The sequence below is a fragment of the Poecilia reticulata genome, chromosome 12 (assembly GCF_904066995.2).
Source record: "Poecilia reticulata chromosome 12, P_reticulata-male-v2, whole genome shotgun sequence".
Taxonomy (NCBI): Eukaryota; Metazoa; Chordata; class Actinopteri; order Cyprinodontiformes; family Poeciliidae; genus Poecilia; species Poecilia reticulata.
Window position 1 is genome coordinate 14,323,221 of NC_088841.1, and position 13,019 is coordinate 14,336,239.

General features: G+C 38.6%; 1 protein-coding gene across 2 annotated transcripts in view; it reads left to right on the forward strand.

Annotated features, from left to right (window-relative positions):
* The window catches only part of LOC103473798 (mediator complex subunit 13L), a 99,564-nt gene that overhangs the window by 67,531 nt on the left and 19,014 nt on the right, over positions 1-13,019 (forward strand). For both annotated transcript variants that reach the window (XM_008424295.3, XM_008424296.3), the window contains exon 4: positions 2,363-2,446. In XM_008424295.3, coding sequence (XP_008422517.2) covers positions 2,363-2,446 — 84 coding nt within the window. The remainder of the gene's footprint in view (positions 1-2,362; positions 2,447-13,019) is intronic.

Below are 13,019 nucleotides of genomic sequence, written 5' to 3' on the forward strand. Positions count from 1 at the left end.
CACTGATTACACCTTTAAATTAAGCGAAAAGCAAAAAAGAGGGAATGCTACTGCAACGCATAACACCAAGAAAGTATTTTACAGCATAATGCACATAAATATTTTTCATCAGACCCACAATATAATATTATGTAGCTCTAAATTAATATGCCATTAGTTATTTACTGCATATTTCAACAGCTGAAAGTTAAACATACATGCAACCTTTTCTGTCATAAGTTTCATCTTAATGAAATTATAATCTGTGCGCTGAATCACTTGCTCAAGCACCCAAAGCTCTCCTTTCTGAGTCGGAGCCATCTGTTAAATGAAGCAGCACATATTTGCTCTCTATTAAGTTAAGCCTCAGTGATCATCACAGGGGAAAGGCAGAATTAACCTTCCTATTACCTTGGAGCTGACTCCTTTTATAGCTTACTGTTTCAACACTAGAGGGATCACTTTTGCTTTGCTCTTGTGTAGCTGCAACAATCTACACAAATGCATCTAATGAGTATCCCATGTTGTCCTATAAATATACGTGATTTACAAAGATTGCTGGATTTCAGCGCTATTGTAATTAATATAATTGAGAAAACTAATTAAATTAGAAGTGAAGCTGAATGTTATATGTTTTTTTTTCACGTTATGAGTCAGACGTGGTGTTTAGGACGGCTCGGCTCAGGCGCTCAGCGGTATGTTTCATAACAAGAAGGTGCTCAGTGTCTGAAGGAAATCAACTAATGAGACACAGACGTTTTGTTGAGTCAATAAAGGGAAACGTCTTCCACCAGATTTATGGGGAAAGATTTATGAGCCGCTGCAGCAGGCTTTTGAGTTTATTATCATTTATTAGTGGATATAAAGTACCCCACCGCTTTAATCTGCTCAGAGATCAGCACATGAAAGCGCCTTGTGATAACTGGTTCCACTGTGGATTTTCAGATTGCATAGAAATAAAAGTAATACATCAGTAATGATAATAATAAATGACAAATAAACTGTATTAGTAAAATTGCCCAAAATAACACTGGGATTTGCTTGCTGAAGAAAAAGGCCTCTTCATTTAGTAGTTATTTTTCTCATTGTTCTGCGTCTCAATGGTTTATTCTCTTCCATGTCCTTTTAGGATACATATACAGTAGATGTTTTGAACGTGAATCCAAAGATGTTAAAACCTCTTTGCAAAGATTGGATCAGCCAGTGTGACGAAATTATTTTTACAAAAATTATTTTGTAAAAAAGTTTGAACAGAGACGTGATGAACTCTCTTCCTTTGAACAGTAGATGATATTACAAATTAAGACCCACCCCCTACTGTGCATGCCTCCATTGACTGTGGCAAAATTCAGGATTAAAATCGTCAGCCATGCAGGCATAGTGCAACTGTTCTGAACTTCATCTGAAAAATGCCATAAGTGCTCATTAAGATATAAAGTTTTACATTGGGTTATGTTAAAAATGCACCTGAAAGGAACTTAAACTTGCTAGAGGTGGAAAAGAACAAACCATTATTTCAAAATTGTTATCATTTGCTATGGTTTTGTGATGCCTACAAACAATCATAGTGAGTTTATGGCTGGATTACAACAGCTTTATGTCTGTATGGATGGGTGTGCTCTTTTCAAATACTCAATTATTGCTTAAGTGTCATGAAAAAAAATATGGTCATTGTTTTATTATTCAGTTACAGTCATAAGGTGCTTAAACCATATTTGGTAACGCTTTATTTGAAGGGGGGTGAATAAGACTGTCATGACACTTTCATAAACACGACATAACTCCTGTCATGAACATGAATAAGCCTTCATGAATATTTATGACTGTTGTCATAAAGTGTCATTCGGTAAATTATGACACTTTTAATACAAAGTTGACATTATTGAAAATGTCTTTGTTATGACAAGTTGACATTAACCAATAAATCATTACTGATTAAACTTTACCTTCAATAACATAAAGTTATCTAATTTTTAAAGTGCAACCAGTAATACTTTTATAACAAATTTATAACAGTAATAATTTATTGGTTAATTTCAATTTGTCATAACAAAAACATTTTCAATAATGTCAACTTTGTATTAAAAGTGTCATAATTTACCGAATGACGCTTTATGACAACAGTCATAAATATTCACGAAGGCTTATTCATGTTCATGACAGGTGTCATGTCATGTTTATGACAGTGTCATGACAGTCTTATTCACACCCCTTCAAATAAAGTGTTACCCAATATTTTCTAAAATGTATTTCTATTAGGAATTAAATTTTTTACCTTGTGAAATAATTGTATTTGAATTGTTTGCTATCATTTAGATCTCATTTCAATCATGCATTGACGTTAAAAAAAATATTCTAATTTTGACGTCTTTCTTTTGCTCAGATGTTTGAACGATAAGGGCTTTGTGAGGATTGGAAAATGGTTCTTTAAGCCACATGAACTAGAAGAAAAGTCTTTGGGCAGCAGGTAAGAAACTGCATACACACTTTTTATTAAGATGGCTTATGTGTTGGCATTAGTACATGCGATGCTCTAAGAAAGAAAGTGCGGTAATGTCATTCTGTGAGGCGGTGTGACTGACTTTCATGTGATGCAGTATTTAAGCCTTGATGTTCCAGCAGCAGGCCGATGGTGAGTCTGTAAAAGAGAAACGGAGCATGTGAATGGTGTCCAGAGGTTAGCGCTCTCACTCTCTCTCTCTATCTTTCCCTGAGTGAAGAGACGTGTGTGTGTGTGCGCGTGTGTGTGTGTGTGTGTGTGTGTGTGTGCGTGGGCAGGGGTGTGCGTGCGGGTGTGTGTGCGTGTGTGTGCGTGCACATGTCATGCTGTGTAACAGTGTTGTCAGCGTGGGAGACAGACAGAGAGACTGAAACGGAGTAAAACGGGGGGTGGGTGTGATGACAGTTCAACTTGTTGCTTCAGGCATTATAGATCCCTTTCACAGCTCACTCTGCCCACTTTTCCGGGCAATGAGGATGCAACATTCCTCACATCTCTGACATAGCACTGTTTCAATTGCATTGAAACATGTTGAGTTTGCTAACTGCTGTGAAACCACTTTGCCATCAAAGTGGTGTCATTTAAAAAAAACTAATCTATTGCTTAGAGGCGATGGCGGTTTTTTATTTGTGTAATATGGCCGTCTGCCCAGGGCGACAGACCACAAGAGAAATACCACGATCGAGAACATAGTTGTCAATTGCACATTAAGTACGTTTTTATTCCTTATTTGCATATCCTGTTAATGGGAATTTAGTAAAAACATATAAATCAAAAGGCTATGTCATTTAAAAAAAAAAAAGTTTTGACTAAATTTGATCATTTTAACTAATACATGTTTGCATTGGTAAGACATAACTTGTCATTTAACAGATGTTGTCTGAAACGCAATTTGAGGTTTTTTTAAACTTTGAAAAAGCATTAAAAAAACAGCATTTTCAAGGTTTTCCTGGCGGCATTAGAACCACACTTCAGTAAAAAAAATCACAATACATAGCTTAGTTATTGGTAGGATGTTTACACAGATAAAACTTTTATTTTGTTTGGGCTTGTTTTCGACCATGTCATGAATAACAGAAAGAGGTGGTTCATGCAAGAAGATTAGAGGCTGCAAAGCCACACGGTTCTTCAAAGAATTACTGTATTTTTATATTATCTTTGCTATCAGTGCATGGTGCAAAGTAAGTGATGCACAGGGAAGTCTCTCTCTGCAGAAAGTTGCTGACACGATTGCACTCTGCCGTGACGTGCCGTAGCATAGTGAGGTTCAGCAGCCGAGAGCAGGTGGAAGTCCCTGATTTAGGCACACTGCCTGACACGTCGAGAGAGAGAGAGAGTGTTTGTCACTTGTTCAGTTTATATCTGGGGAATTTGGTGTGCAGAGCTGATGTGATGGTGACATCTCTGTCTACGAAGGCACTGTCTGGGTAAAATCTGTTTCAGACTGAAGCAACGAAAGGCAGAAACTTGAACAGATATTGTATTGACTGCCGAAGTTTCAATAGGTAGAAGGACCCGCCGAATGCGTATAAGGGATGAATCTCAAGTCCATCATAAAACCAGGGAATACGCTGCGGGAGCCATGAATTTATCCACTTAAGAGAATTTATGTCAACACTTAAACCTTGATCTACTTTTTTTTTTAATTGATCGACTTCATGCAATTATAATGGCCTGTAATGGCTGGTACATTTGCCCTTCTAGCCTCTCAGATGTATGAAGATGGAGGAGTTTATATTCAGCTCCTGCTGTGATGCGGTTGCTATTACATACCTTAGCGGTGGAGAGGGAGTCCCAGTCCTGACACAGCTCCTGCTGGAGAGATTATATCTCCCAGTTGGCTCAGAGCGGTTGGGGATACCCCAGAAGCAGCTGGAGGAAGCTACTGCAGACAGAACAAGGTTTCTATGCTCCCACCCTGCTCTAATAGGCTGAGCTGTGGATGAACCTTTGCTGTTAATTATGTTGTAAACACTCCTCATCACAGAGCACATAAGACTTTTATGTAGTCAACCCAAAACAATAAAATCAATGAAGGTTATATATATATATATATTTTTTTTTTATTTTATTTTTTATTTTTTTCTGAATGGTATGACTAATTGAGTTGGAAAGTGCCCTCGTCTTCCGTAATATACCACTCAGTCTGATCACATTCACAAAGAATCAAATGAGGGACACAAGGACAGAGGCTGAGCTGAATAATCACTTCAGAAATTGTTTATTGGAGCTTTATTAAAATTTTAACTGCTATCTTTGAGGCTTTCAACATTGTTTTTATCACGTGCAGCCTTTAGCCCAAAAAGGGCTCAAAAATGAATTCAGTCTGAAGGGATCCAATTTAAGTTATATGCTCTTATCATGGAAAAGTAGATTATACTTACCATCAGAGACCAAAAAACACCTTTATCTGATTGTGTAAAATCAACTACAACTGAGGTTAATTAAAGGATTTCATACAGTTTGTATGTATCCAAGTTTTTTTTGGAGGCTACTCAGGGCCTGATCTTTTAAAGAAGTGGTTCCCAGTCCTGCCTCTCAAGTTCCTATGTCCTGCATGATTTAGCTGCAACTTATATAAGTCGGCCGAACTACGTGGCTTGGAGTAGCACGCGCAAAATTCAGATTGAAAGAGGGCAATTGATTGCATTTGCAATTCTTGTAGATCGTCTGCAAAATATTCATTTACCATACGTGGATTTTTTATTTTGCTCACGTAATATGTAATAAAAAAAATTACCCATTTGAACCTCAGTTTAGTAATAAAATTGAATAATGACAGTGTGGAATCTGTGGCGAGGGTTAAATGTAAGGACAGTGAAATCCAACCAGTTTGCAGTTCAATATTCACATATTCACAGTGTTCTCAATGTAACTCCAAAATATCCATGGAAAACTCACATTTGCAGGGCATGTTTAAAATAATTTAAAGAAAATGAAATACCTGAGCATAATGGTAGTCGACACTATTGGTTGCCATTTTTAAAGCAGCCAATCAAGGAATGCTATTCATTTATCTTACTGCTGTTTCGAACGGAGATAAGGAAGACTGTAGATGTTAACATCTGCGGCAGCACTAAGTCAGTTTTTGCTGTTTGTGTTGATGCATATTGAGTTACTTTGGAACTATTAACATAGGCAGCTAAGAATTTTGTGCTCCCTAGCCCCAGCGAATATTAATGGTCCACTGTGTATTTATTGTACTGGCTATTCAATACAAATATTATTTTTCTATCCTTAGTGAAAGTGTGTTTTTCCATGATTACTAACCACATTTAAAAGGACATTTGGGAGCCTTTTTTTTATGAAGTGTCCTGTCACCTGAAGTTACAATGTCCTTTGTCTGTTACTCAACAAAACCAAGATAATATTCATTTATCATGGATGTTTTATGGCTAAACCGTACAGATTTTATTTTGTTGTTTGTCATCTTGTGACTATAAAGCTTTTAATTTATTTTAGAGAAGATTAGAAAAATGCAGTGAGAAATAATGAGTAAAGCCAATGTTCTAATTTTCTGTAGAAGTGATTTTGAGACGGAGATAATCAAAAATAACTCAACAAGGGAATACAATCAAATAAAGTCAAGAAAAATATGAATTTAAATGGAGCAACAGGAGTGGAAAGTATTAAGGTAGAAGACATCTCCATGAGTATGCGCATATATAAACACGAGTGCCGAGACTCTTCTGGAAGTTTCACAGGCCTTTGTGTATGTGTGCGCGCGGGTGTGTGTGTGTGTATGTATGTGTGTGTGTGTGTGTGGCAGTGAGACTTCTGTATATCATGTTAATTCCTCTTCGTTTCGAAAGCTCCGCCGGAATGTGCCGCATGCCTCCTGCTGAGACGATTCAGACTTGCTTTTTTTTTTTTGGTGTGAATTATTGAACATCCTGAAGGCAAAGATGGGAAGGGAGACGGAGAGAGAGAGACAGAAATGTTCCTGAGAGCTCCCACCAAAACAAACCCGAATCATACGTGTGCGCTGTATAGGTGAGGAGTATGAATTTTTATTACAACACCTTTTTTGTACCACACAGTGGCACAAAAGAAGTGCTGATATCCACCTGTTATCTCCACTCATATTCCCACACCGCCTCTTGCTCCTATTGTTATAAAGTTGCCCCAAAGTTGAGAGTGTGAGAACACCTTCAGATCCCCAACCAACAATATTTTCAGCCCACGAGGGAACATTTCTCACTAACAATGACTTCTTATCTCATTACCTCTTTTGTCTCTTTTTGTCTACTTCCACACTGTGCCTTTTCTCCCCATTAGGGGGCGTATTGATGCGAAGCATTCATGCCATGCTTCCACACCCGTTCCAGTTTCAGTGCCTTGGCATAGCTGTCTTTGTCAGGGCTTATCAGGTGTTTATCTTGTTTGTGTCCATTGGGCACAGCGGGTTGCGTTAGATCCAGGAGATGATTTCCCCAACCACAACCCCCACCCTCCCTTCCCCGCTCCCCCCTTTTTACTCCTTCCTCTCAACCCAACTCTCATTCTTTCTTTGTGTCTGAATGGGAGGAAAGCTCTCTGGGTTGGTAACACATTGCATCAGACGCCGAGGGGAGAACGTACGAGTAGGGGGAGAGCGTTACAGGGATGCAGAGTGAGGACGGGGAGACGAGGCATCAGAGAGGGGAGGAGCGGGGGGAGCGGAGAGGCGCGGGTGGTGGTGCGGTGGGGATCAGAGAAGGTGGGGGGTCGTAAATTAATCATCGCCATAGACGGCTGAATGGATGTATTAGAGTCTGTCTCCCTCATTAGTTCAGTCAATTCTTTGCATGCCAAGTGTAATGCTCAGTGTTTTTTATATTGCAGCTTTCATTTCACTAATGGCCATAAACTCATGCATAAATAATATTTGTAGTTCAGAGTAGCAGACCTGTTCTCTGCTATAAAAAAACATGGCAGCTGCCTTTTGTTTTTGCTTTATTAATCTTGGAAATTCTTTGCTGACCTGACAGAACTGGGTTTTTACAATTTTCTCCAATCATAAAATGATGAAAATTAACTAAAAGATGTAAAACAGACACCAAGATTGTTATATTTATTTTAAAAATCTAGTGTGCTTTCCTGTCACGACAGCATTTCTTTATTTTTGTAGTGCTACCAACACCGCAGGTACGGAGACAGCGTCTTCATTTAGACTTGTGGAATAACTTCATTGATGTCGGTGCTGTTTGTTTGCTCTTATGTGTTTGCACAAATCAAATGCCATGATAAATTTAGATCGGCGGGAGGGAAAGGAAGCTAGACAGAGCTTGTAAGAACTCACTTGAAAAGTACTCATGCCAGCAAAAAAGAAAAAAAAAAATCTATCTGACCTAATTTTGCTCATCTTGGTATTTTTTTTTTTGCTCCGCGCTCTCTGGTGTATTCAGAAATGTAGAGAAAACATCTCCCCATGCAAAAGAAAAAGAGATAAAGCTTTTTTTTTTTATCAAATTTTATGCATCTCTTTGTGTGTGTGTTACATTACTCTAATATGTTATCTAAAACAAGAAATTCAGTGATCATACACACTTTTAAGTATTAAATAAATACCAATCTGACAGATGTGCTCAGGAGAAAGTGAGGACAATTTGCCATTTGGTAAAAGCATGTAAGCTTTAAGTTACAGTGTAATTAAGGGTTAGAACAGTTGTAGACAGATTAAATTAGAACAGTGACAGACAAGAAAAATGCTCCTTCAAGTCACAGATTGCTAGATGCACTGACAGCCCGACTGGATGAATAAGTAGCTGCTGAGTGAATGAACTGGAAGGTGGTGACTGACTGGATATAATGTGTGACTGAATGTAAGAATAGAGATGAAAAGTTACACCACTTTTAACAATCCCCAGGGAATTTGACAATTGCTTTCATTGTGCAAAAGGTTTGTACAGCTGCTCAGTGATTGACTGGACATAGTACACTCTTTCCTGCATAGGTATTAGTTTGTGTCGTTTAGTCATTGTCTGTATTAATCCGACACAACTCTTTCATGAGTGCATGATTTTCTTAAATGTGGTTCCTTTACATTTACTTTGTCATAGGTTGTGTGTGTCTGAGGAGTGGACACGTAAGGTGCTGCCACTTGCATTTTTGCACAGGTAGCTGAGAAAGACGTGTTAAAGATAAGAAAGAAATAGAAAAAAAATGTCAGAGCAGAAAGGAGAATGATAATGAGTCACAAAGACATGACCAGATCTTTTCATTTAATTTCTTTTAAATTACAACAATACAGTACCTTGCAAATGCTGTTAAACTGCTTGACATTGTTTTTGATTAGGATCCTATGTGACTAACTATACCAGCAATTAATTATGATAGAATTTATTTTATTTTATACAAATAAAAACATTGTGATAGACTAAGTTGAAGTTGTGTCTTTTAAAGTATTGGAAAAGGTGTATCTTTAAAAAGAAATAAAAATCAGATAAGTGCCACATGCATTTGCTCTTGTCCACCTTTATGCTGATACGTTAATAAGATCACCTTGACAAGTCCACTAGTAGGTCAATGGAGTGCAAAACTGTCCTTGTATTAACACAAATGTTCTGTGGGAGCCACAGCAGTTTGTCGGAGAACAAAAGTGAGCAAACCGCATCATGAAGACAGAGGAACACACCATGAAGGTCAGGGAGAAAATTGTGGATAAATTTAAATTAGGAGTTTTTTAAATGTCTTATCCTAAGTTTTCAACATTTGACAAAATACTGTTCAGTCCATCATTCACAATGGCAGCTGAGCATACCATTTTACTGGCCTTTCCACCACCAGTTGGTCTCTCACTGGGCAGTATGTGTAACGCTATGTGTGGCTAAAAACCAACCAAAAACATGGAGCGTCTTTACACATGGCCAGACAGGGAAACACGGTGGTGTCAGCATCATGCTGTGGAGTTGTTTTTCTTTGGCAGGGACAGGAAGGCACCCGTATATAAAATAAAAACTTATGGAAGCGCAATTTTATGAATTCTGTACTTCTGTAATTTTATCCTGTAGCTCGGCTCCCTATTAATGTGAAACCATCTAAATTTTGTTGTAGCATAAACATTGTGGTAACAGTCCTTCTCAAAGCCACCGAGAGCCCTTGAATAATACATCAAACTTAATGCGTTTGCCTTTATGTTGCTTCTAATATGTGGCGGCACACTGCAGAGAACGTGCACATGCAGTAGCGTTTAGATTCACCTGCGCTAAAGCCCGAGAATGAGTCTACATGTTGGTGCTCTGTTTGTGTTGGAATAAATTAAACAATCGTGGGGGCACTCTGGAAGCAGTTTCAATAGGATGTGTACACATGCTGCTCACGAGAGCTTACAAGAGTGTAAACATCCTCCACAATGGTCCACAAGCATCAGTGGAGCATCCTAACACGTGTGTGTGGAAAAGGGTTAGCTGGAGGAAAGAGGATAACTCACGGAGCTGCTCCTCTGGTAGCGGGGAGAACACTCGAGGTTCAGTTTAAGCAGATTAACCTCTCAGATTTAAGAGAATCCAGATAAAATACTATCATACCTGATTAGTTCACGTGTCTGTGGTTGCTAGCTGAGCATCGTTATCGCGCCATCAGATTAAGACGGGTCTGTTGGAGGAGATATAAGCCTGGTGTGTAATCCTAACGGTTAGTGTGTGGATTGATGTTTTAGTAATCTTTCTTGCTATTTTAACAGTTGTTATTTTTTGTGCAAGCATCCAAGTTAGGCTGTGAGCCTTTGTTAACTCCGAATATCTTATTGTGCATTCCTAAAAGTACTCTCATTACAGTAGTAAGTTGAATTAGTGTTAAAATCGTATTTATGTAAATTATTAGAAACAAAGACTTAGTGTAGTTATTTATAAACATGACACTTAATTTTATCAATTTAATTTCATTTTAGAAATATACAAAATCTCTTCATTACTTTTTTTAAAAAATTGTTTCACCAGATATGCAAAAAATATACCCATCAGAACCGATTCTTGGTCAGTTTTTGGAGATTATGCATGATGAAGTTATACATTTCATCCATATCTAAGTTGACCTTAAACAAATTACATTGAAAGTACATTTGCAGCATTGAGCGTCTGGATACAGTTTGAAATGTCATAAAATTAGCATATATTTAAAAAAAACTATCTATTTCCTTCTACTTAAAAATGAGGCACAATGTTGTCTTGTTCTGTCTGTCACATAATATCCTCAGTAAATTTATTGAGGTTTTTGACATGTCAAATGTTTCAAAATACCATTTTGTAAGGCACTGCATGCGAGCCACTCTTCTTGTCCACATGCTGCTCTGACCGCTGGGTATGTGCTTGCTTTTTACCCGTCTACTTTCAGGAGCATGGCATTGTTGGCAGATTTGTTGCACACAATGTTCAGTATGCAAAATTCAAGACGGAGCCTGCAGATATCATGAAGCCAGAGCAAGTGACACATTCACACAGACTGTAAAATGTCTGCGTGTTCCCCTATACCTCTACATTAGCTGATTGATTTCACCATAAAATCATGCTCAGTAGCCTCCTATTAAAACTCTGATCTCATCGATATGTGTGCAGCATTTGCAGTGTGTGGCACTGAATTATTCACTTCCTCCTCTGTCTCTCACACTGCTTTTGGTCTGGCTCCTCCGGTCTTCCCTTTCCTTATCTCTTTAATTTCCTCTTACTCCTCCCTACTTTCCCATTTTGTGCCCGTCCTGCTCATGCATACCCCCACCTGACTTAATTCCCCGTGTCTCCATCTTCTTCTCCTGCTTTATTTTCCTTCTCTTTCTTCACGATCAGTTCTTCCTCCCTCCCACTCTCCTCTTCTCCTGTACTGTCAACCCTTAGTTATGTCTCAGCCGTCTCTCCTCTTCATTTATTAATGCCTGTACTCATACAGACACACATCCCTGCTCTGCCGTTCTCAAACACATACTTATGCCTGCCGACTGAACAAAACCCCCCAGAGGACGTGTGGAGCCCGGTGTGTCCACACACTCACACCCGCTTACTGTGCAGGAAAATGCCCTTTGTAAAAGGACAGGGAGCATCAATCTCCCAGCTGGGTCATCTTGCAGTTTGATGCTTTTTGTAGCTCTGCTGTTTCACTGACTTGCAAGTTGTCACACTTTATTGCAGTTAAAAAAAAGAAAAAAAAACGAGTTGGTGTTACACATGTCGTGCTTTAGTGTTGACTTTATGAATTTATTGGCTGTAATTGCTTACATAAACTTTGTGTAAACATTGTCAGGGAGACTCGTTACATTGATTTTTTTTTTTTTTTTTTTGCAAACAGTTGCATTAGTGGAACAATCTGAATCAAACCCTAAAGTCTTTGTTTACTCTTACATAAGCAAGTATCAACATGGGAAAGAGATGTATTTTTCATCAATTCTTAATTTTCACTGCATTATTGTTACATTTATGCAAAACTGTTTATCTTTCAGAAAAAAAAATTCAACCCATCAGTGGCTCAGATCTAAAAAAAAAAAAAAAAAAAAGTCTAAAAACTGCTTCAAGTATTTTTCAGGGCTCGATAAGTTCAGAAAAAAATTAAGATTTGGAAAAAATTTCCAATCAATTTGTACACCTGCTTGTCAGGCCAAGGTTGCGGCGAGACTGGAGGTAATTAGGCAAGAGGTGGGACACACTCCGACCAGGTCACTCAGGACAGACAACAGGCACATCCATCCATTAATCTAACAGTATGTACAGATTTCATACTGTAAGCCTGAAATATTCCCAAATAACAATAATACATATATACACACAAAATATTTAAAACAGGACAAGAAATTATCTTATTTTATGTCTGGACTTTAAAAAAGAAAAATTTATGCAATATTTGCTGGACCCCCTGAATGTCTTGAAGCTCTACGAGTCCGCAGAAATCTCACTTTCCTTGTAAATTAAACATTAAGCGACAGAGATGAATGTCCCTCCCTGTTAATTTTGCTTATGTGTGTATTTGTGCCGAGCAGATTGGTACCCTTGACTTGCAGCTGTTTTCCCCGAGCTTCCCTGTGCACCTATATTTAGCTCTTCGTGTGACTGGAACGATGCGCCGAGGACGAGGTTGGAGGGCAGTGACATTGAAAGCATTTTTGACTCATGTGTTGTGGAAATGTGAACTGCAGAGATGATAAACTGCCACCGAGTTCCGTGCGTTTCGCTCGGGATATTATCTGTGGGGTGAGAAAGCATTGTGTGCCCGAGTGCCAGTTTATCACAGGCATGCATATGTATGCACTTTAGCTGTGCTCTTCTCCCTGTGATTGTGCAGGCTTATGTTCGAACCACCTGCTGTCATTAGGGATTTTTCTTTTTCTTTTTTTTTTCTCAGGGAGCTCGAAGAGTGTTTATGAAGCAGAAAACCTTGCCTTCTCAACCTCTTGGGTGAATCCAGCGCCATCTGGAGGCTTTCGCAGTCAGAGCCGAGACATCCGGCTCAGATAGGCCGTATTTAGTTCTGGCTGCGCATGTGGAACTGGCCATTTTATTGAATTTGATGATCCATTACAGCTCAAATGGAGGTCCAACTCCCTCAGGGCAAAGGGGATATTGCATAGGCAGCAGGG